The 24,762-nt window shown below is 49.1% G+C and overlaps 1 protein-coding gene across 1 annotated transcript; it reads right to left on the minus strand.

The window, feature by feature from the left end:
* Positions 1-947: 947 nt before the first annotated feature.
* Positions 948-21,608, minus strand: SLC17A9 (solute carrier family 17 member 9). Its single transcript, XM_069803567.1, has 13 exons — positions 21,416-21,608; positions 12,909-13,106; positions 11,159-11,298; positions 10,392-10,491; positions 9,637-9,767; positions 8,720-8,816; positions 7,684-7,780; positions 5,468-5,555; positions 5,116-5,150; positions 4,433-4,548; positions 4,098-4,153; positions 3,715-3,744; positions 948-3,610 (listed from the first exon to the last, which is right to left on the minus strand). The coding sequence occupies exons 1-13, from the start codon at positions 21,523-21,525 to the stop codon at positions 3,447-3,449; spliced, it is 1,362 nt and encodes a 453-aa protein (XP_069659668.1). The 5' UTR covers positions 21,526-21,608; the 3' UTR covers positions 948-3,446.
* Positions 21,609-24,762: the final 3,154 nt, after the last annotated feature.

Consider the following 24,762-nt stretch of genomic DNA (forward strand, 5'->3'; position numbering starts at 1 on the left):
AAAAGGACAGGAAAAGTTGAGGATAACTTGCATTCTGATAGATTTTCATACCACAAAGTTTCATGCTGGTTTTTTTCTGAGCACATCGAGGAGAAAATTAGGGAACTCTGCAGTCCTTAAAGATATTTTCTTGATTACATGACCCTACAGATGAGGTTTTAAAGTTCCTTTAGTGGCTATTTCTCCTCTTAAAACACCTTCCCAAACTTTTGCTCCCCCCTTCCCCTTACTAGCTGAAAAATTGCCAAATGAAGAGGGAAAGCGAATGCTGGCACAGCAGGTCCTGGGACTCCCCAGCACGGGCTCCGGCGGTGAGAACCACCAGCCAGGGCTGCTCCTCGGTGGGGACAGGCTCTGCTGGCTGCCCAGCTGTGCCAGCTGTGCCAGCCAAACCAGCCACAGCATCTGTGCCAGCTGTGCCAGCTGTGCCAGGGCCAGGCTGAGCAGCTCTCGGCCGGCCAGGAGCTGCCACATCCCAAATCTTACAGCTCCCTCTGTTGGCATCTCTTCGAACCTCTCAGCGAGGATGCAAAACCGTTGGCAATGTCTTTTTTTTTTTAAGCAGTCTCCAGGTGGAAGGTGGTCTGGCTGCGGGGGTATATCCCACCTAACCGAAGACTTGCTTCATTTGTGTTTTTACTCGAAGAACCGCTTCTGGAGCATGTCTCCTGGTGCTGTACTGACCACAGCTCTGCTGAAGACAGCTTGTCGGTCATTTTTTCCAAAAGAAGTGGGAAGAAGATGGAGCTGGATACACTCTGAGGGCTGAGGTATGAGTAGACACAAGGTTGCTGTGAAAATCTACCAGCCCAGATATTCTGCCAGCATAGCCTCCCCATCCTCTCCCACCAGCCCTAAGGAGTTAATCACATTAAACACAGATGAGCTCTGTCCCTTACTGATCACACAAATTAGCACCTCTGCATTCAACGGAAAATCAGACAGTGTGCAAATGATTTGCTGCCTTTATTTTTTTTTAGGTCCTTCCATAACAAAAACTCTCAGACAGCAAGCTTTGGCAAGGTTGCTTAAACATATAACAGTACAGCTATGTAAAATGGTTTCAATACTTCGCCAAAGAGGTACGAACATAATGAAACCTAAGCCTCAAGTGTATTTCAAATATTTAACTTATTAACCAGTTTACAGAGACAGATAATCTGGACAGCCCACCAAAGTGTTAACTGGATTTACAAAGAAGGCACAGCCAGCAACATTGACTTTCCTTTGAAATTCTTAGTTCCAAATTTCCCAGCTTGCAGAGCCAAGGGGTGGCCAAGCCGCCTGGTTCAAATGCAAGTGATTCAAACTCATCAACATTTCCACGTGAAATGGTGCATCCAGCACAGAGAACCAGAATTCACTCCTTGTGCTCCTGACCCACAACACCGAACACTCAGGGAAGATGTCAAAAAACCCAAAACAAAACCCACCTTTTTTTTTCTTATGTCGCTATAGAAAAGGCCATGCAAACAATCTGCTCAGACTGGACGAGGGACAAGGCTGGCAGAGATGTCTGCACAGCCTCAGGCCTCTTTGGCAAGCCTGGTTTGCATTTGCTCTGTGTGCCCTCCCCATTTTACCACCCGATTTTGAGAAGCTTCCCGGCAGTGCTCGTGTGTCCTGGCTCTGCAGCACTGCACCACCCCAGATACAGGGTTGTACCTATGGTAGCAACCAGGCTTTTAGAGAAAAAAAGCACAGAAGGAGAAAAAAAAACTTTCTTATCTCTCTGGCCCCCAATCAGGCCACACTGATCCTATATTCTCTTGCAAAGACATCAGGCAGTTGCATCTTTATCTCTTAATATCCCCAAAAAGTACCTCAGCTTAGGTTGGTGGCACCCGTTAGTGACTCTGCAATTAAAAGGCTGTCAGTATTTTCACTATAAACCCAGCTATTCAGAAACTTAACATGGCTCCAACATATCTTCCAAGAAGAAAGTCAGCTAAAACAAAAGGAGAAGCAGGGGATAATTATTTTTTTTAAGGACGATGAATCTGAACCTACAGCTTTCCTGCACAGCGAGGTCCCTTGGGAAATCTGCTCCCAAGTCTCAAGTGAAGTTTTCTGGTAAGCACGAGAGAAATCAAAGAGATCCCTTCAGGCTGCGAGCAAGGGGTGGGAGGAAAAGCAATGAATTGCTTTAATATGAAATGTCACATTTAAAATAGATCCTACAAAACCGGAAACTGTAGGCTGGTAAATCCTTCCCTTCCAGAAATACTGTGGGGTTTGGTGGGAGTACCACTCAAAATAAGCATGCAGAATCAGGCCTCAAGTACATAAAATATAGAATTTGGTACTTAAATTTAAAAATATTTATAAATAACTTAAGACATTCAGGCTCAGAGGCGTGTACAGCCGAGCATTTCCCTCTGACACGGGGAACCGCAGGGATCCACATCCAGTACTATGGATCCCCAATGGAGAAATTTGCTTTACGCTTCATGTAGAAACAAAACCTGCCCGTTGCAGGCTCTTTGGAAAGTCTCCCGCACCCTTTCGAGGGCACGTGGAGAACACATCTGATCAAGCAGAAAGCATTTGGGAGTATAGATCCATAGCACAGAACACGACCTGTTCTTCCTATACATTCACAGCATATGGCAAAACAGCTCCCGGGGGATTCCTTGGCTGCCCCTCCACCGCGAGGTCAGCCCAGCTAAGCCTGACCACGGGTGATTGCAGCTTCGCTCTCACGTCGGAGGTGGTCTGCCGTGGCTCAGGGCTGGAATAAAACGACTTGGAAAGGAGGGAGCCCTTGAGCAAAGTGGGCTCAGCTGGTTTGAGCGGTCTGGTCTGCAGCGTTCCCGGCTCAACTGGAGCACAGGGAAGGCAGTCTTGATGCAACCTCCTGCCCCTGGGTCCACAGTAGTCATCCAGCCAGAAGGCTTCCCCTGAAGGGAAGCCTCGACTTCATCTCACAACCCCTTCTCCTGTACGCCTGGCTCGTACCTGTCAAGCAGATTGCAAAATGAAGGCACGCGAGGGAGGGTTAAGGTCAGAGGTACGTTTGTTTGGGTTATTCCTTTCATGTCGTTCAGAGGACACGTGTTGAGTGGCAGCCCAAGAGCCGGGCACCCTCCAGGGCAGAGCATGCAAACCGCAGCAGCCTTCGGAGACAAGCCGGGTAAGCTGCTTTGGCCCCATGGATATTTGTCCACTGGACACGGATTGGGGCAAACTGGCCTCCTGGGCCGTATCCTCACTGGAGATGTTGAGCTGGACGGCTCTGCTGGCCATCAGCTATGCCCTGAGCAAAAAATGAATGCTAAATTTCTTCTCTCCCATGGGTTTCACCCAGACCCATTATATACTTGGTCTCAGTATATTTTTTTTCCTCTTTAACACCTAAAAAAAAAAAAATGTTCTTTGGCACTTGTGCGACAATGACACATAGACGTGACACTCTCCTGTCCTTTGGCTGCTTGCTGGACTCCTCTCTAGAGGTCCACGTATGCAGAGTCTGTGTCCACCCTCTGGGCCTCTCCAAACACGAGGAATGCACAGAGGCCAATGCTGTTAACGGCAGCCACCAGATTGAAAACAGAAATCCAGGAGCCAGTCGTTTCAATCAAGTAGCCAGCCAAGTACACGCAGATGACACCTGGGGCAGGAAAAAAGAGAAAGAAATGCAAAGAAATGCGGGATCCTGCCCGCTTGCGAGGAGAGGATTCCCAGGAAAGGATGAGCTGCAGGAGGATACCTTACCTAGGAGGGCTCCACCTGTATTCCCAACACCTGTAAAGAAAAGCAAGAAATTGCATATTCAAAACCCGCAGACAGGAGCGGCTTCTGCCAGGCTCCCGCCCGACCCCCAGCTCAGCAAAACCCCTTGCTCATGGCTGGGATAACCCACACTCATCCTCATCCCCAGCCCGCGGTGCAGGTAAGCATTTGGCAAATTGAAAGGCGTGTTGGTGCAGTTACCTGCCCCCAGCAATGGCACATATATCACAGAAGGACGCTGAGGTTGCAAATACAGAGTAGACATTGCACAGAAATACTCCTGCTCAGACTTTAATGCTGATGACCGTGTCCCCTCCCGTACACACCATTTTCCAGCACAACAAAAACCCCACCAGAATCCTTACCGAACAGCAAGCCGGCACACGAGGGGGCCAGATCCTGTACGTTTACTGAAATGCCACTAGTGAGAAACAGAGAGGGGAAAATGGCAGTTTTAACGGAGCGCGATTGCTTTTTCATCATTTACACAGTTTAGTTTGCCAAACGAAAGGAAGGGCTCCTAGACAATAAATGGCACTGTCAGGAGAAAGGAGGAAAGAGGCCGAGAGTGAAGCAGCACGGGAGAATACCAGGAGGAAAAGGATTCAACTCCAAGTGGCAGCCTCCTCTGAGACCCTGGAATGCCAAGCATGGGGTAAGAGCTAAGGGCCACAGCTACTGTCGTTATCACTCTCGTTACCTGTGGTTAAAGGTCTGAAGTCCGACAGAGGCAGAGGCAAACACTATCGCTTTGCAAAAACTGGAGGTCTGGCCCAGGCACAGAGCAAAAACGCTTGAGACGCCGGAGCCAATGACCTGGAAGAAAGGGAAAATTAAATAGCACAGCACATTTTCTTTAAGGAAGAAAGCAACTCCTTTCATGGACAAACTGTTCCCTTTTACGATGGCAAGGGCTTGTGTGCACCAGGTGCTTCTCAAGCCTTTTTTTTCCCTGTGTCCTGCCTTTCTGTGTCAGAGGTCTGTCCGGAGGGATGCGGTGCTGCGGAGCAGAGGATACGCTGTGCTCTCACCCAGCACTTCTATTTCTGTTCATCCTTGTATTGCTATTTCCTCAGTATCTAAGGGGTCATTTAGAAAGACAGCGTATGGTTGGCCTTTGCCTGTGAAAGAAAACCTCTCCGGAGCACTCACGAATCTCTGTGCTCAGTGTTACCGTTGGACCACGCTCTGTTCCTCTGCCAGGGCTTTGCTCTGGATTTCATTTCCCATACGCACTGACCACCGATCGATCTGCACAGCTAGAAAACCTTTCCTCTTTCCGCCTATAACCATGATCCCAGCTCCATAAGAGGTCTAATCTGCCATGTAAGCAGAGGTCAGCAGGTAACTCGGGTGTCTCTCCCGTGGCTTCAGCTCTCTTACCTGCATGAACTTACGAATGGTGATGGTTTTGTACCCTGGAAGAGAAAGGGAGAGTTGCAGTTAAGCACAGCTCACCAGGCTCCCTTGTTCTCCAGCCAGGAGACCACATGGTAAGAGGATTTCAGATGGCCAGATTTCATCTCCACGTGGATATTGCGACTGAGATCAAACTGACATCCAAACACATGGATGGGATTTGGACCCTGGAGTGTTTATTCTGCTTTAATATCAGAACCTCAGGTTGTCTATTTGCTGGGTCTTCTCCCTACCAACAAACCCACCTCCTCCCACCCAGGTCCTCCTTCCCCATCACATAAAATAAGAGCTGAGGAAAAGCCAAAAGAGCTCTTACCCTGGTTGATTAAATGATCAGACAGAAATCCACTGAACAAGCTTGTAGGAATTGCAACCAGCCAGGGGACTACATTAAACACCCAACCCTGAAAGGGAGCAAAAATCAAGAGAGGTTTGCTGTCAGAGCTCAGTTTGTTTGCAAATATTCTATCTGATAGTCTGTGATAGCTGTAGAAAGGAAAAAAAAAAAAAATGAAGCGATCAGGACTTCTTGCAGGATCTCTACCCCCTGTGCCCAGCAAGCTCCCAGTTACACCCTGCATCACTCCAAAGTCTGTAAGGCGGCAGGCACATCACGGGGCTGTAGCATTCATAAGTTTGTTGTCTTTCCTTCTGCCCCGGTGACCCTGCGTCCAGGGGAGAGGCAGAAAGCTCTGTCTGCTCTGGGAAAGAGGGATTAAACGTGGCAAAGTTTACTGTTCAGCAAGGTGATGTGGCAGAGAGCCACAGAGCCCTGGAAAGCAAGCTGTAGATTTTACTCTGCCCTGTGGGTCATCAGTAAAGCTGCCGGCAAAATTTCCGACATCAGCTTCAACCTCATTAGCAGCGTTACTGTGAAGCTGAGGGAACATAGCTGGATTTTCTAATGCCAGGATTAGGTAACATTATGGGTAGCAACATACTTCGGCCTATTTTCAATTAAGCGAGCTTGCTACAGTTGTAATCACAGATGATTACTGGTCATCTGGATTACAGCTGCTCAGAGGCGTTTTGGTGCCCAGATCCCACGAGGAGCTGAAATCCAGCGCGGGTTGGGCTGGGCTTCATCTCAGCTGGTTGAACCTACTGATCCATCCATCCGTCGTCCCCCGCATCTCCCCCTTTGCTCCGAGCCCGTCACCCCGTGGAGGCATCCCTCCCTTCCTCGCCTGGCTTCAGGATGCGTGGGAGGGCCAAATAATCTTGGTTTTGAAAAATCCTGTTTCAGCTGCTCCTGGAAATCGTACCAGGGTCCATCTTTCAGTGGCTTTGAAACTTTGGGTCTTGGTCGCTTTTGGAAATGTTACCCCCGAGGGCCTGTGGGGTGATGTCTCTGGTGTCTGTTAACACCAGCTGGGCTTGCTCAGCAAGTCAATCCCAAAACACTGAAACACCTTTGTCCATCTCTACAGCCCATCGCCCTGAGCAGCGTCAGCCAAAACCCTCCATCACATCCATCCATCCATCCATCCATCCATCCATCCAGGTGGGCTGCAGGCAGCTGGTGAAGGCAGCTCACCTGCAGAAAGGGACTTTGACCAGTAGGTGCCACAGGTTTCCCACATTAAGGATTATCGTCCATCCTTTAAAATCAAGCTTCCTCAAGCCCCCTTTTATTGAGATGTATAAAGTGATTATCAGATGCAGGAATGCTATATAGAGCATCTTACGTAAGGGCACCATGATATAATGCTTAACAGATGGTAAATTACTGCTGCACAAGCACATTACTCGAGGTGCACAGATCTTGTCACAACAATATGTTTGCTGGTTTAATACATGATTTTAATATAAATATCGAGTATGCCATAAAGCGCCTTACACATGCCATATGAAAAGGCATTTGTAAGCAGCTCTGGAAATTCTAAAAACCTAATAGACCCATCGTGGAAAAGATTGTCTGAGTTTCTGAGAACAAGATCAAAATACCAGCTTTCAGCCCAGATGAGTATTGCCTAGGTTTCTGAAAAATGGGAACACCATTTGTACTGAGGAGAGGGTAGCTTTGGCAGTATTTTTGAAGTACATGTCATTAATGGTAATTATCGTTTTCGCTGGCAGGTCTGAGCTAGACAATGTCAGTACAGTTAAAAACCCCGTGAAAACCCAGGAGTGAACGGTGGTCATTTGCAACAGCATAATGTCATGAGCTCTGTGCCGTTTGAAAACCATCCTTTCCTCGGAAGAAAAGCAGTCTGAAAACCACATATAAGCCCCTCTTCCCTGCCTGGAAGGTTCCCCAGCTCTGCCTCACTTCGGCATCCCTAAACAAGCAACTAGAAACCAGCCTCTGCCTACCTGGAGGGAGGATGCTTGCATCTCCAAATATCTGTGCAGGGGGGTAATGGCTCCCAACCCCACAGGGAAACCTCCCGCCTCCTCTTGCCTCCCAGCCTGCTCTCACCAAATCCCTCTGCCATCATCATCCTCCCTAACCAAGCCGTTCCGGCAGGTACCCAGCACAACCTCGTTTGCGCAGGGACCGGCAATGCCTGTGTCTCAGAGCCAACTTACCTTTGACTCGGGGAAAGTCTCCTTAAAGAACGTCGGCAGCCAGGAGAGGAGAGTGAAAAACGTGCTGGCCGTAGAAAGCTGAGCGATGATGACAGCCCTGAAAATACACAGCGGAGAGGAAATAATCAGGAGTGACATGTCACACGGGGTGGGAAACGGGCACTCGAGCAACCCGGTATTTCAGTTCCTGGTCTATAAATAAATCCCTCACAGTGCTACAATTCCTGAGATTTTTTTCACAGGTAACTACTCCTTTTTGGCTTGCCACCTTGCAGCACCGCTCGTTCCTTCGCTGCCCTCACCGCACAGCGCCCGGGCGGGCGCCTGACGTCAGCCCCTGGGTTCAGGCGAGGTTAATTGCAGTGGTAATTGTGCGAGTGCATTTCCCACCAGTCCCTTCGAGCGCTGCAAGAGCTGTCCCGCTCCAAGAGGTGTTGTTTAGGGTTTTCTAGGGATTTGTTATCAGCAGATGCTCCATGGTTATTCAAGGCAGGAATGGGCTTGCTGCCCCGCGGCCCCATCGCCCTCCGCCTCGTCTTTAAACGGCACTTGGGAACATGCTTGGATGAGCTTCAGTACCAAATGCAGCATCCTATGGCTGTTCCTATGGCTATTAAAATATCCTATGGCTATTAAAAAGATGTTTTGCCAGCAAGGAGAACACAGCCTGTGCCACCCAGTGCCTCTGAGCAGCACTTCTTAGGAGCCCTTTACAAGCAGCATTTCTAACAAGCCCAGTGGAGAACATCACTCCGGAGGAGCACACAACTCATCCAGGGAACAGCCTGTGAAGGAGAAAGATTTGCCAGTAACATTCAAGCCTGACATTCCTCCGGACAGAACATAAACTGCCATTAGTCAAGCTTACCTTTTTAGTTCTTTATACAGAAGGGATTAGAAAACCCGGTAATATTTCCCAACAAATAAGTGGGCAAACACATAGGCAGAAGAAATAAGCACAGAGAGGACAAGAAGCCCTTGGAAGCAGGGTGCTCTCCCAGCCCTGCCAGTGCTCGAGGCCACCACAGCTGCCTACCATATCGGCGCCTTCTTAAACAGCTGCTTCCAGGGAACTTTGGTCTGCTTGGATATCGAGAGGCTTCTCATTAAATAGTCTATGGGGATGATGAGTTCTGCAGGGAAGAAAACATACAAAGGACAGCTTTGATCAGTAATTTTCTGTGCAGCTGGAGGGAGCCCTGGGAGCCCACTATACAACCACCTTTAATCTCCTTCTAACCCTTGTTTTTTGGCTACACCACCATTGAAGGCTCATGAAAACACCTTGTTCTGTTGACCAAAATTTTTCCACTGCATCCACACACTTCCCCATCCAGCCACCTTCCCCCATTTGTTATATCTCTTGTTATATTGAAAGAAAAACCTCTTGGGCAAAGACCAGGTTTGGATTTTGTCTAGCACCAGGCACACGCCTGCCTCCTGATGAGCTGGGCTTCTACATGCCACGCTCACACTAATAATGCTGTAGCCAGGTCTAATGGTTTCCCCATGTGTGGAATTACTCCCAGACAGTTATTTGGGAAGAGATATTCTGGATTAACTGGTTTTTAAAAGCTCTATGTGTAGATGTTCTTAGTTTGTAATAAGTATCTTGCCCTGCTTTAGCTTAATCCACTTTGAAGATCATGCTCTGTTTGGTGTTTTCACTGGTGCTTAAGAGTACTGAGGAGTCAGATCAGGCTCTCGACAGCAATATAATCCAGCGTGGGACTTGAAATAGGAAATCAGCAACGCAAGAGCTCAAAACCTTGTTTCTGGGTTTAGCATCTTGGGTGAGACACAGCGTGTGTTAGAGAAGACATCTGAACAAAAGGTCTTTGTGTAAAACCTTAGAAACACGGAGGATTTGTAGAAAATAGCGGAGAGGCACCACTCGGGTCCCGCAGCCTCAGGAGTGCTGGCAGCCCGAGGGATGCAGGCGGCTGGACTTACCTTTCTCATTCAGGAGGTACTTGCAGGTGCAGTAAACCCAGAGCAAAGTGAGCAAACCGGAGAAATAGAAAACGCTCTCCCAGCCGTACCAGTCCAGGAGAAGAGACCCCGCACCGCCGATCACCAGCGTCCTGCAAGGGAAACCCCACTCGGATTTACAGGTCTGGCTAAGAGCGTTTGGGCTGCACGCGTCAACGGGAGATGCTCCCCGGGGAGGATGCTGCGTGTCACTAAATGTGCTTAAAAAAGTCATCAGTAGAGAAACCACTAAGGGAAGTATCTCAGGGAATGTATGGACCAGCCAAAGAAATGAATACACTGGGAAACTAAGTGATTAAACACAGTAATATTTCTATTTGGCTTTTAAGCAACCCTTCCATTTAGAAAGGAAATTCTCGTGGAGATTAGCAGAGATGGGGAAGTTATATTATCCCCATCTATCAGAGAGGACAGGTGACCAGTCTTGGGCTGACCCCTGCTCTTCCTGCTGGAGCAGGCTGTTTCCCATCGTAATTTAAAAGTTGCAAACACTCTTCGAAGTCTGGCTTGAAAAGAAAGAAAAAAAACCCCCATAAATCCTTGACGTGCACGACAGCAACTGCCTGAGGCTTCCTCAGCTGCAGCCGGTATCCTCAAGGACCCAGGAATCCACACGTACTTTGGGCTGCGAGTTTTGCCTCCAACTATTTAATGGCATTTCATCACGTATGATGTCCAGAGACTGTCACTCGCTGCTCAAAGCCTTTTGAACTTACCCACACTGGGAGCCGGTCCCCACTGTGCTGTAGGTGAAGGCTCGCTCATTCTCCCGGACCTTCTGGGACAGCAGGCTGGCCAGGGATGGGAAATACACCCCTGTGAGCAAGGCAGGGATCAGTCAGGCTCCTGTGCCCTCGTGAGCAAATCAAAAGCAAATTTAAAAGATCCAGCAGGAGTTAAAACACCGAGACAAAGCAACAAAACCTTTGGTGAATTCCAAACAGGGATATAAAAGAAAATAAGTGACTCCATCGCCATGAAAGCTTTGTTTCTGCCTTCTCCGTAATCCCCTGTTTCACCGTCACCGCCGCGACCGTAAATCCATCAGTGCCAATGCACTTATCCCAACGGTTCAACAGTGCTGCAGCTCAGCAAGAGGGAAGGAAAATCATCCCAAATTATGCAAAAGTTTTGGCAAGGACTAATTTTCCCCAAGTCCTTTGAAGGAGTTTTAAAATGCGGAAAATCAAACAGGAACAGTGATGATTTCAGAAGGCAGCAGCCCTTGTCTGACAGAGAGATTTCTACAGGGGAATGATTTGTCAGCGACTTTCTCTAGAAATGTCACTTTTTTTTTTTTTCCCGTGGAAGTTCTGGATGCAGAGGCAGTTTTGAGGCAGAGGTTTGCTCGAACACGCAAGAGAAGGGCTCACGCACTGCAAACCGCATGACTTGCATCTGAATTTACCGCACACGAGCCCCCCTGCAAGGAAGCCCCTGGGCGGACAGACACACAGACACGTGCGCAGGACAGGGGTCTCACCTTGCAGCAACCCCATGAGGAACCTGGAGGAGGTCATAAAAACGAGATGGGCAGAAGTGATGTGGGTGAGCAGAGGGGTGAGGACCGTGAGGAACCCCCAGGCTGATGCGGAGAGGAGGAGGACTTTCTCACCTCCTATTCTGGAAGACAGAAAACACGTTATCGAAAACAAGGGGAGGGCGAAAGGGCAAAGTCCCCCAGTCAAGACTCAAGCGCTTTTCCCAGTTGAGCCTGTTTTTAAGAGCAACCTTTCAGTCAAACCTGTTCTCTGAGGTTTTCTAAACCTTACAAAAGCCTTTAGCCCTCTGGGGAGCAGCTCTGACCTCCTCCCTTCCCACCTCCTGCTCCCCGGGAGCCGGCAGCGAGCAGCTGGCCACCAGCATTGCTCTCCCCGGGACACTGGGCACCAGTGCTGCCCGTCCAACTCCAGCACGCACCGGCCCCAGAGATGCCATCGTGCTGATGCACTCAAGCTTCTGACGGAGGGGAAGCCCAAGCTGCTGTCACCCTTCTGCTTTTCTTAACCAGGCGCTGTGTTTCCTCTTCCATCTGCTCTTTTGCATCAGCTCTGCCTGCTAACATTTGGTTTTTTGCAGGCGTTTGCTTGCAAACTATTAAGGAACATAATTAAATAGCATAGTGCGCTGCATGGATAATGTCCTCCTTCCAGGCATGTGTTCCTCACAAAAGATTTCATAGGAAAGCCCTCCTCGCTAAGAATAGGGTGGCTGGGGAAAGGAACTTGAGCAGGTAATTACTCAGATCTTTCCTTACGGCTACCTGGGGAAGTTGTTTCTTAATTGATATGATAAAATGGAGACACTTGGTTTTCCCAAACATGATGGAAACGGTGATGGGGTCTTGCTTGTGAAAAGATTGCGTGAGAATATAGGGTGGAAAAACTGGAGGTGCTGAACTGAAAATGAAGATCGACTATGCAGATCAAACAGAAAAAAGCTGTGTTGCTTGCAAAAAAGAAATATTTTCTTCTTGTGGTTAGTGATTGCAGCTAGAAACCCTTCCAAATGGCTGTCTGGCACTGCTGGGATTAAGCTGTTTGTTAATGAACAAATAACACTCCCAGTGAGCAGCAGCTATGAACTATGCATAAGCATCAGCATTTATCACTTTTCTAAAATAAAGTTTGCTTTACACCCACTATTCCTTTCATCAGCTTAACGTGTAAGCTTGTGGGTTTGCTTTTTTTATTCCAGTTACTGAACCAGCGCTAAAAACAACCTCCATCAGAAAAATTATGCTGGTATAAAAGTGCTCTTCACTGTTTCCAGGTAAAAAAACCCAATGTTGGTCTAAGCATCCATGACTGTAGGTCTCTCCTGGCAGCTGCTCTGCAGGAACTGTCGGGGCAGTAACGATCGTGTAGACACTCCCTGTGTTTGCTGGGGATTTTGCCTGTGCAAAGTCCTTCTGTGCATACTGCCCAATAAGCCCAGCAGCAATTCCAAGACCCAGGAATCTAATCGGGCAGTCAAAACTACACGTGTCCTTTCTGAATCAGAGCTATAGACCCCGAGTGAGGCTGATGGAGAGACCTCAACCGCTTTCAGAGCAACCTGCAGTGCCCCATAAAACTTCTCCCCGTGGACACGCTTCCCCCTCCCACCCTATCTCTGTCCCAGGGTGAAACTTGGCACAGCCACTGTTGAGACTGGAACCGAGAGATCAAAACGAAGCTAAGCGCCATGAAAAAAGCCCGAGCAGAGGAAAACGTAAGAATAATTGCCAGTACTGATCACTGATATGTCCTCCGATAATCTGTGTCAAGCAGTAGCCCCAGAAGAAGCTGCTGAGCACTATGCCCGACTGCTTCTTGTCCCAGTCGAAGCGGGCGCTGAGGGCGACGGCGCAGATGGGCACGGTGACACGGGCGCAGTACAGCAGGCACGTCCCCAGCAGCAACATCACCTTCCAGACGCGGGACTCGGGCCTGCAAGGATGGAGAAGGAGACGGGGAAAGGGCAGATGGAACGGTCTGCCTGGTAGATCCGTGCACGGCGAGGACTTTGCTTGCAAGCTGAGTCTGCCTCGACACAATAAAGCTCAGCACAATCCCCCTGTGGCACAGGGCTTCTGACACAGAGCGTATCGCATCTGGTGACTTTTATGAACGATGCTAACTTTCATCCCGAACACCGCTTGACCCCAGCAGCAAAATAACGTCTGTCCATAGGCTGCAAGGTGGGACAGGCTGCTCGGGCATCGCTGACTGTGGATGGAGGGAAAGGTGGGGGGGAAACCTGGGTTGTTTGCTTTTTTCCCCAAATAAAAGCTTTAGAAACTGTTCTCTTTAAAAGATAAGGATAACAAAGGAAAGGTCAGTGCATGAGGTTGGAAGCATTTGCATGAGACACACCGTCTTGGTAGCAAACATTTGTTATTTGGCATTCCTACCTGTTCCCCAAGGGAGGTGGCTTGTGTGTAAGCCTTCCTAAATAGAAGGGAGGTGGAGGAATTCTCTAGTGAGAGACAAGACTGGGCTGAATAGCCCAGAGAGAGGAGCAAGATAATCCAGCTTGGCCTGATAAGAAGTTTAAGATACTATTAGTAATAATACATTAACAGAACATATTTGTTGGTACATGAGTACTCAGCCCCAAGAAAAGTGCTCCTGCAGAAGATACAGGCTGGAAATCGATAGGAAGGCAATTTTCTCTGCTCCAAGTCAGCAATGTGCTTCTGGAGCAGAGACCCACGTTTTGCTGCAAACTTCAGGCCCCAGGTGTAGGTAAACTCCTCTGCCTTCCCGCAGCCCTGCTAACATCAGTCCGGGTCCCCCTTTGTCTGTGGCTTACAGAGCTAAAAGCTTAGTAAGAACACTCATTATTTGTGTTATTTGTATTTGGTTATTTTTATGCCCAGAGGCCAGAGCACAAGGCACTGAGCAAACAGACTCTCTCTGCTCCAGAGATGACTGGGGAATTCACTGTACCAGGGCACTGACCTCCGTGCTTTCCACCCTACTAAACATACCCTCCTTCTGCGTGGGAAACAACCTGGGTCACTTTTTGTATTGAAATGAGCATTTACTTCTCTGTATTGGAATTATGATAAACGTAGGTTAATCCCACACAGCACAAACCCATTTATAAATGTGTCAAATGGCCCGTCACAGACGGAGGCCAAGGAACAATGAAAAGTAAAACACACGGGGCAGCCGTGCCCGCTGGAGGTGCATTTATTGCAGTTTCCCGACAAGGCAGATAAGCAGCTCAGTGCCAGCCTCTGGCAGGAGGAACTGGAAGTGTTTCGGTTGGTGCTTTGAAGGTCGGGACCGTCTTTACTGTGCACATGTACAAAATAACACAGGAACTAGAAAACCTCACGTATCTTTGCTGGAGGAATAAGTAACCAAGGGTTGACCTGCCTCAGCCATTTGCACTGGCTGATAAACGCCCTCAGAGCCCCTCCTGCTCTTACACCGAGAGGAAGATATGCAGCAATCCTATCTTAATTTGCTGCAAAACCAAAGGTGATTTGTTTTTTTAATCACCTGCCCCAGCCAGCTCTGGCAGCAGCCACTCCACCGCCTTCAGCTCACAACAGCAAAGCACAGCACCACCAAAAGCTCTTGGACCCCGCGTGTCCGGATCAGACCAACCCCAGCGGGACAATACGGGCAGGGATTTGGGGCACGAATCCCCCCCAGGAGGCAGAGGGCAGGTGGGGGGTAACCGTCGATGGAAAATGTTACGGAGAGCCCTCAAAAGGGTGTCTCAAGACAATCCGAGATCAGATGCTTGCAGGTATAAGCGACCGACCCGAGCCTGCCTAACCAGTGCTCCTGCAACCGCAGAAATGGGCTGTTGCCAGTCCGGGGCTGTAATCTCTCCTGTTATCTACAGCGGCACGGCACTGATTAATTTGAGCTATTGAACCTGCAATAATTGAGGTGACGAAGTAAAACGCAGCAGCCTACGATGTGCGTAGGTATTTCCTATTATTTAGCCACCAAGACGGTTTTCTAAATTGTGCTTTTCCCCCTGAAGCGAAGGGAGACATTTATGAGCTTTCTCACTGTCTGGAGCCGGGCTGAGCTCTGCCTCTTCTCCCAGCGGTTATCCTGATGAGCACAGCAGCATTTTAATGGGATATTAGATCGACGGTTCTTCCTTGGCCTTGCAAGGTGTAAGACGAAGAGAAAAAGACCTGTGCAGCTCAACTGGTCTTTACTCCACTTCCCTTTATAATATTGCCAAGGTCTGTTCCCTCCAGCGAGCGTTTGCAACTAGGAAAAGCAAAACCCATGCGCAGCAACGCCGGTGTCCAAGGAAGGCGCGGGCAGGGGGAGCAGAGTTCGGTGCTAACGGATCGAACCCAAAAAAGCAACGAGCAGGCTGCAGAGCAGCTCTGGCATCAGGGCAGAGGGACAGGAGGGGATGCTGTGAGCTCCGAGCCTTTTTTCTCGCCCCGATGAGGCAGGCAGAGTCACCCGAGCCCCCAGCCCCTGCACTGGGGGCACGCAAGGGGATTTGGGGGTGGTGGGGAAGAGGTAGCCAGGCCAGCGGTGCTGGGTCATCCAGGCGACAAGTCCGACCTGGCTGGGAGCAGGGCACAAAGGGTCACGTTGCTCCCTGCAAAAAAGCAAGACACCAGTCAAAGCACAGCTCAGGGACAGCGGCGGGAAGGGATGGCCAAGCAGAGATGTTCTCCCCACAAGCCTCTTCCCCAGCTGATGTTTTGACAAAGCTTCAGTGAATATTTTTTTCTTGATTTTTATTCTTTTTCAAAAGCACTAAATAAGTCCCTGGGTATATGACACCATCTCAATGCTCTTTTTGATTACTACTCCATTCTAGGCATTCATATTCTTTTCCTGTATGTTTAAATGCATCAGTAAAGACTTATGCTCAAAACAAGTGGGTAGTATAAAGACGGCTTCAGACTACCACTTGCTCCGTAGGTAGCATATCCAGCTAGGAAAATCTACTCAAATAATGAGAGTGTCAAATGTAATCACTAGCTGCCCACACCCACCTGGAAGCATGGCAAGAATTATTTCTCTGCAAGGACAATCATGTGCTTGCATCAGAGGAAAGAGCTTTGTAAATGCATTTTCTCCTAATTATAGTTATCACAGAGGCTGCTGATGAGTCAATGTTCTGCTCAGTGCAAAACAACAACAGCAAAGGTTACAGAAGAAACCTCAACTAGTACAAAGGGGAAAAACTAAAACTCCCTTTCAAAAACTAAGGAATAATCACAAATCAAACAATAGTTTTTGTAGGTAACGCCAGCCAACCGAGAAGCGGAGCTTTACCAGTGTTAACAAATTAAATCTAATGGCTTCCCTGATGAGGGAGGTAGAGATAATCTGTGCTGGAAATAACCAAACTGAGTCGGAACAAAGCACATCTAAACCTAAGGAAGTCACAGCCGTTGGTGCCATCCGTGCGACCATGCCCGTCTCACCGGCCGGAGCTTGTCTGGAGCCACCTAATTGACTTAATTGGGTGCCACGTGACGGCGGCAGCTCCTCGCTGCCCAGCCTGTGCTCTCCTGACCTGTCATGCCTTTCTGCTCAGAAGAAACAGGCACTGCAGGTGCAGCCCCTTTTGCATGTCACCGAGACCCTCCTTACAGAGCAAAGCAGCCATGCAGCTAGAAAACGCTTCCTATTTCATAAACCTCCAACCACCACCCAGACAGACTATAATTAGCTCGAGCCCTAACGACTCTTCCTGGGTTGCTTTTTGCACAGCAGCAGCCCTATATCTGAGCAGCCCTGCCTGATGTCCCTCGGTTCTCCTCCTCCAAACGCAGCCCCGGGCGCTGGGTGGTCACAGCTTTGCTTCCAGGCATCCAGTGATTCCCCTGGGACCCAGCTCCCATCAACCGAATGGGTCCCCCGCCTACGGCACGGTGGTGAAGATTGATTTTCAAGGATGCCTGCGAGCCCCAAAGGGGCAAAAACCAAGCCAAGCCATCCCGCGGTGGAAGGAGAGCCAGCAGCATAGGGTATCTTTATTTGCAGTGTGTTTTCCTGCTGGAGGAATTTCTCCGGTAGATGCCACAGAGCAAATATTTATTCAACTTTATTTCTCTTGACTTGCCTCCCTCCTTTCCCCCAGTCTGCAGGTCTGTCTGTTTGCAGACACTGCGGGTCACTGTTAAAATGGACTTGCTGGAGGTCAGGCTATCAATTCGATTACAGTTTAGTACCCCCTTCAAGGCACGAGTCTGGACCATCAGGTATTTTCAGGTGGTAAGAGAGCTGTGTTAGACAGCAGGACCACGAACAGTCTGTCCCGGCAACAGCTCTTGGCCAGAAGCCATCTCTGAGGTTTGTGGGTGTTTTCCATAACTGGAATTGGAAGTGGGAGAAGAACCGGGAGCTGCAGCTCCTGATCTGCATCGGAGCTGCACCACGGCCAAGCTGGGCGCAGGTATCGGTGACGGGGCATCCCGCCCACCCCCAGGGCATCTCTACCTCAGTCCTCTTCTCTAAAAAGAGACTAAAACCAGCTCTGTGGGAAAGACACGGAGGGTACATCACCCGGAGCCACCTCCAGTGCCCCCAGCCTGCTCGCTCATCCCATCCACGGCCACTCGCCCGTCCCTGCGAGAACCCCCGAGCAGGACGGGGATGAGCCCCCGTGGTGGTACCCACCTCCCAGCCACGCTGGAGGGCCACCAGTTCCAAACCAAGGGCACCCAGCAGCCCCAGCACGGGGCCACCTCCCAGGGGAACATCCCCAGCACCGGCAGCCGGTCCCTGTGGTCCACATTGCGCCCGGTCACCTGCACAAAGCAATCTGGGGACGTTTCCCTCCTCGTCACCCATTCCCAGCCCCACGGGGGCATCCCCCTTCGAAAACCTCTTTTCCAGCTTACCTGCCTATGGCTTTAATTTACAGTAATCTCCAACTCGACCACGGCCTGACTGACGTGGCGCAAACACAGCGGTCACGCAGACACTCCTGTGCAAGGAGATAATACCCAGGTAGTTATTTTTAACCCGGTTTGACAGTCCGCTCGCTTCTCTCTCTTTGTTTTTCCCAACAACAATTTCTCCTTCCCTTGACAATCTAACACGCTTGTCAAGAGAGAGGTTTGGGGTGGTTTTTTTTTCCGCCCCTCCTCGAGTTGATTTTGTCATGCTGCAGACCAGCTCCAAGCTAATGATTTGTCGCTGTCAAAAGTAGCTTTGGGGTTTAGAGAAGGGTTGTGGGTGTTTTTTTATTTTTTCCAATCCACCAGCTAACAGCCAGCGAGAGCAGCACAGAGGACACAGGGCTTTTTTTCCCTGGGAAAGCTGCTGGTTTCCTGTCAGCCTCCTGTGCACAAACTCCCTCCGCAGAGCCGCAGATGGCAACAAAGTGGTGTTCAGCAAGCGCGGCTCTGGGTTTATTCCCTCTCTTCATTTCTTGCTTTCGGCAAAAGCGAAGATGAAATTAGATTTCAGCAGCTCGTATGAGCTGGAAATAGTTGTTAAGGCCAGGTGGAGGCAGTGGGAAAATGTAATAATGAAGCACACGCGTGCTTTGCACGCTGATCTAAGGGCATGCATGGATCAGCCAGGAATGAAACGCTTCAGCCAGGAATGAAACGCGTGTCTTGCTTACATTTTCCACGTGAAATAAGTTCTCAGCAAGGCATGATTAAAACCATGGTGAGGAACTTGTTCAATAAAAAAATCCCCAACCACCAAAACAAAATATGCAACTAACGCTGCGACACTGTGTTGATAAAAGGTCAGGGCACAGAATTCAGAAAAAAACCCGTGACCGTTGGCTCCAGGCAAAGAGCAGTCAGGCGACTGGAGACCAGCTTGTGGCTGGTGGTACAACTCCTTTTATCTCTGGAGCTTAAAGAAACTGCTGTAATAACCCCTTGTCTTCAGATGTAGCCAGAGGCTGGGAGATGCAGAGTGGTTTCAGGAGTCATTTGCTTCCCAGAACACACTGACTTTTCCATGTTGTATTTCTCTCCAGGAGGCACCATCCAAAATGTGATCCCCATATCTAAGGCTGGATCTGCCCGTGGCTTTGTGTGCAACCTTCAGCAATAGATTTCTCTTCTCAGCGCTTTGGTCTTCCCCCAGCTAAACCAGAGATGGATGCTAAAACACACCTACTGCCTGAAGAGTCCTGCTTTGGCATGTTCAGATCTCCATTAAAAAGTGCTATCTAATTGTCCCGGCGTGCTACATAAACTCAAGCCCCAGACAGAAATCCCTGAGCGTTGCTCTTGGAAGAGGAAGAGGAGATGTGTGATAATGGAGCCATTGGAAACCTGCAGAAAAGTTTGGGAAAGGCAGCCGGAGAGGCAGGATAAAACGTAGGGCAAGAACAGTGGAAGAGGAAGGAAAAGCCAGCTGAAAAAAGGGAGGACAAAAAAAGAAGCAGCATGAACAAAGATGGAAAAATAAACCTGCCAAGATAACTGTTTATCTCTCCTTGCACTGATGGTGCAGACAGATCCTGGAAGGCTGCCTGGCATGTCTTTTGTTGGAGCATGAAAGGAGAACCCATGTCACTTCCCCCACTTGATAAAACCTTGCCTCCATGGCAATAACTCACTACTTGGAAACGTCGAGAGCTATTTATTTGCATATGCTGTTCGAAAAGTGTCCACCAAATTGACTCGAAACCATCCAAAGAGGTATTTTATACAACTCGACTAGCCTGCTGGCCTGATCTGGCGGATCGCTCCCCCTTTCTGCTCCCCCCTTCCCATTCCCACCCTCCGCCTGCCCTCTTTACGTTAGACCATAAAGCCTCCATAAAGCCTCCCCAAACAAGGGCTGCGACCGTGCATGTCTACGCCAGACAACAGGGAGGTGATCTCTGCTTGTGTGAATTGCTGCGATACAGATAACGATCTGATTGGAGTTATGGTTAGCCTGCTGCTTTTTTGCATTAACCGGATTCTTTCAATTACTAGCGGCACTTAAGGTGGTCAGAGTCGCTTTCAAAATACGTCCGTCTCGATAAATAAATCACTTCTTTTGTTTTGGAAAGTGTTATCGATGGTTCGTGTTTTTCAAAAGAGATTTGGGAAACTGGAGGGTTTGCTCTGGCCCAAAGTATTAATTATTTTTCTAGAGGATAAACATCTAAATGGAAACTGTTTAATGAAACTTTGGCCTGAGGATCTTCCTCTCCCACCACTCCCATTTCACACAGCCTCAGTGAAAAGTTAGAAAGGGGGAGACAGAGACAAGGGATTTTCCTAACTGCTTTTGGGGGAAAAGAATCTTAACATTTTAAGCCACCCTAGCGCCAAAGGTCTGCTTTTGAGACCTACCCCCTTACTCCCGAGATGAGCGTGGGACTGATTAGACTGCCAGGTCCCTGACTGCAGGAAAAGTCTCCCTCGGGACGGCAGTTTAAAGCCGGCTCTCCTACCCGGCCCGAGTTCCTCTTCGTGGCAGCGTTAAACCGAACCAAATTTCAAAAGCGCGGGGGCAACGCGGTAAAGTCTCCCGGTTTGGAAAAGCTTCCGACCATCCCTTCCAGCTGCCCCATGGCACTTCTCCATCGCCATCTCACGCCGCCTCTGACGGGAGAAGCAGCGGATCCTGAGGTCGGGGTGCTGGGTGACTTTCCCAGGGTGGCAGGGGGGAGCAGAGCTGCCCCAAACGTCCCAGCTCCGTCCTGGGTCCGTGGCTTTTGCTCCAAACACAAGAGCACCCTGCGTTTGCTTACGTCCCTCCTGTTAAAAGTGGTCAGTTTGGGCTTAAGAGTATCTTTAAGTATTTTGGGGCTTAAGAGTATCTTTAGGTATTTCAATTAGTTAACTTGAGGAACAGTTTGTGCCGTCTAGCTGCCGCCCGGTTACTATTCCAGACTTTGTCTTAATTAATTACTACCGCCAGTACAAACATCCCTGCAAGGAACACGTCGATAAGAACCTCACAGCGATTTCAACGGCGTGTTTAAATACCTGACGACAGGCCAGAAATAACCTCGATACACTTTTTTTTTTTTCCCCCCAGTATTTCACAGGAATTCCCTATCTTCCCCCTTTTCCTCTCCCGTCTCTGCCGGAGTGACGCAGCGGGGACTGCCCGGGCCGGTGGGTCCCCCCCCGGGGAGAGGAGACCCCGGGACCGGCGGGGAGCACCCAGCACCTCCCGAAACCGCCTCAGGCTCCCCGACCCCCCCCTCCCGTATCTTTTCCAGGAGCAGCATCACGACGTGGCGGAGTTTGGCGGGGGAATATCTGCGGCTAAGCTCGCCCGAGCCTGCGGGGGTGGGGGGGGGGGGGTGTCCCGGCGAGGTTTTCCAGCCTTACCTGGACCAGTACGGGTCCCCCCCGCCGTCCTTCCTCATCCCGTCGTGCTGCCCCGCCCGGGCCCCGTGCTCGGCGCTGCACACCGGCACATTCTCGCCCCCCCCGGCCATACGGGCGGCCGCCTTCCGCCTCCTCCCGGCTTCACATCGCGGCGGCCGCCGGTTCTCCTCCCCCCTTCGCCGAGCCACGGCCACGTGTCAGCGCCTTCCACCACCCCCCCCACCCCCGCGCCGTTCCGGGAAGTCCCGCCGCCCGCAAAGCGGCCGGGGGCGGGCGGGATCCTGCTCACCCCCCCCAAACCTCTCATCGGTCCTAGGGCAGCCTCGAACCCGCGGACCCCCGACCACGGCTGGGGCTCGTTTTCTCCGGCCGTCGCCCACTACTTTGGGGGGTTTTCTCTCTTTTTCTGTATTTTTTTATTATGTTTTCCTCTTCCTCTGGTAAATACTCACACCCCCCCGTGGGTAAAACCTAGGGGGGTTAACAGCGGGCGCTAAACAGGCTCTGTCCTCTCCCCCCAATACCTGGCAAGCGCAACAATCCTCACGCTGTTGGCAAGACAGCCCCCTGCCCCGCCAGCTTTCCGGCAGAAAAGTCTCTGCCTCTGCTTTTTAAGGATTAGAACCGAATACGATATTCCCATCCAAAGAATTTAAGGAAAAATGAAATAGGAATCCCTATTGTTACAGCTCGATTTCTCTGTCAGATAGAGCTGTTGCCTCACTGCAAGTTATCCGAGAGAGATAATCAGATGGCAAGACAGCCCCCGGCCCCTTCAGCTTTCCAGCAGAAAAGTCTCTGCCTCTGCTTTTTAAGGATCAGAACGGAATATAATATTCCCATCCAAAGAATTTAAGGAAAAATGAAATAGGAATCCCTATTGTTACAGCTTGATTTAACTCTGTCGGATAGAGCCGTTGCCTTGCTGTAAGTTATCTGAGAGAGATAATCAGACTCCTTTATGGAAGCAGATAATTAAAACGATGGTTATCTCGGTCCAAAACAAGAGGACTCGTGACTCACTTCAGGAACATGAATAAGCAGGTGGAGGAGCTTTGTTAAGACATCGTTCAGGTGATTCTGTGGCTTGGATGCAGGCATGGCAAAACTTCAGGGCAGCAAAGGATGGAGGAGCTCCGGCACAGCCCAACCAAGGTCGTACGTGGCCCTTGGGAAAGGTTTCAAAAGCTTCTGGGCTGCACCAAAAAAGTACAGGGCGCAGGTGCAGGCACCTCCCAGCTGCTACTCCTGCAGCCAGCAGCCTGTAAATGCTCATTAAAATTAAGTCTGTAGCAGACTAATGTTTAGCTAACTCACCCATTCTTCTAGCATGAATACTTCGCAGGTCCCCGAAGAGTAGTTAGCTACTTAAATCAAGAGGGTTAACAGTATTATTGAGCTGAACTTTAAGAGACTGAAATAGCAAAAAGGTTCCTTACGCACCATAGAGACAACTCCAGAAGAAGGAGGTCACCAGGGCTGACAAAAATCGTAAAATCATACTCTGTCCTTCGCTTCAGCATTTCTTCCTCAGAGGACTGAGATCTACCCCAAAAGGCCTGTGGCATAGCCACACACAGCGCGCACTCCTACTACCAACAGAGAAAACAAATACAACAAGCTTTGGTACAAGTGGAAACTGAGGGGAACCATGTGTAGTAACCACAGGGCTTAGCCTTCATCCAGTTGTAGGCTTTCCTCCCTTCATTTGGACAGGAGACTGGAAACTATAAAGTACATACTTTGCTACTGTGCCCGTTTCCAGAAGAGGGAGCCAAGTCGTGGTAAAACGCAGCCAAAAATCAAAACCATTGTTCAATGGTTTTTTTTTTAAAATAGTGTGTAAGTTTGGATTAAGTTAATTTGAGGCAGGAGGGGAGATGAGTTGCAGAAGTGTAACTACAGAAGTGAAATGCATGTAATAAGCTCAGAAAAAGAACTGAAGAGGTCTTGGGCACGGTACAGCAATCACAGATACAGAAAACTTAACTCATACCCATGTATGAGTTAGTATTATGTTAAGTCTCACTGCTGTGGGATACAAGCACTTCCAATACGGACACTGCAACAGTGGCTACTAACTTACTAAAATTATGATTCAATTTGGAAATCAAGCACATCGCACAAAGTTTTCTTTATTTGTTGTACTCTTCAGTTCCTTTCCTTTACTGCTCAGTATTACCTCTTCAATTAATAGCTTCTTTGACTAATTTGCCTCTCACGTATGAAGCTAGTTTCACTGTCAAAACCAGCTGCAGTTAAAAAAAGTGTTTGAGCGTAACGTCCATCACATGCACATAAATAAGTTTAAAAAGTAAAAATATGGCCATCGTTCCTTTTACTGCTGCATAATTTCTGGAAGCAAACCTCCCACTGAGCTGACTAAATGGCAAATGGAATCAGTTCAGAAGACAGGGGCTGACTAAAGAAAATAATCTTATGCAAGAACACAATCTCCTTTAGTTTTTCCTGCGTTCAGCTTAATCTGTCAAAAGATTAAACCAAACAAAAGATTATTGGGTTATTATTTGGGCTGACATTTACTCTCACTGAAGTTTATCCACACAATGGTTGTATTACTTGAAGATTTTACAAAGTTAAGCACCCATCGCGACCAGATCCTGAAGGGGTGTGAAAGGAGAAATAGGCTCACACATTCCATAAAGGACAACTGTCTCCTGAAAGGCCAGTCCGACTGCAGCTTGAACACTCCCTGCTAACCAAGAGCAGTTTCAACGCAACTTGTCCAGTCTGAAGAAAACGCATGTGGTTCCTAGGGCTATATAATGCAACTTTGCAAAATTGCTGCAGACAGCAATATGCTGAGAAATAAGGAAATGCTCAGAAAAGTTGACAAATTGAGGCTGTCTTCAAATGAACAGCAACTCCAATGCAGAAATTCAGCCAGCTGGGTGTAAGGTAGCTGCATATCGTTGGAATCCCCATTTAACATGAAGAGCATGACAGAGAATGCACAGGGCTTTCTGGTTCTGAGGTGCCTGAACGCATCAATGTGCAGCCCACCGGTAGTTTGGCCAATCTTGTCCTTAATTTAATCATCCGAAGGCAGGAGCAGAGACAAAAGGAATAAAAATAGTTTCTAGCACCTCGACGTGTCTATTGAGAAATACAAATGCTTTTGAGGGTGCTGTTCATAAAGCTTTGTGTTTTGTCTCTGCACAGCTAAGCACATAAAGCAAACTAGCTGACGAGCAGGGCAGGGGGACACCGTTGTTCATGCAACAGCTATAAACCCTACTCGTCCCTTTTCGTTAAGAACACTATAGCAGAAACAAATACTGACCGGCGACATTGCTTCTGGATGGCAGAGAGACCTACAGTGCAGG

The sequence above is a fragment of the Haliaeetus albicilla genome, chromosome 2 (assembly GCF_947461875.1).
Source record: "Haliaeetus albicilla chromosome 2, bHalAlb1.1, whole genome shotgun sequence".
NCBI classification, from domain to species: domain Eukaryota; kingdom Metazoa; phylum Chordata; class Aves; order Accipitriformes; family Accipitridae; genus Haliaeetus; species Haliaeetus albicilla.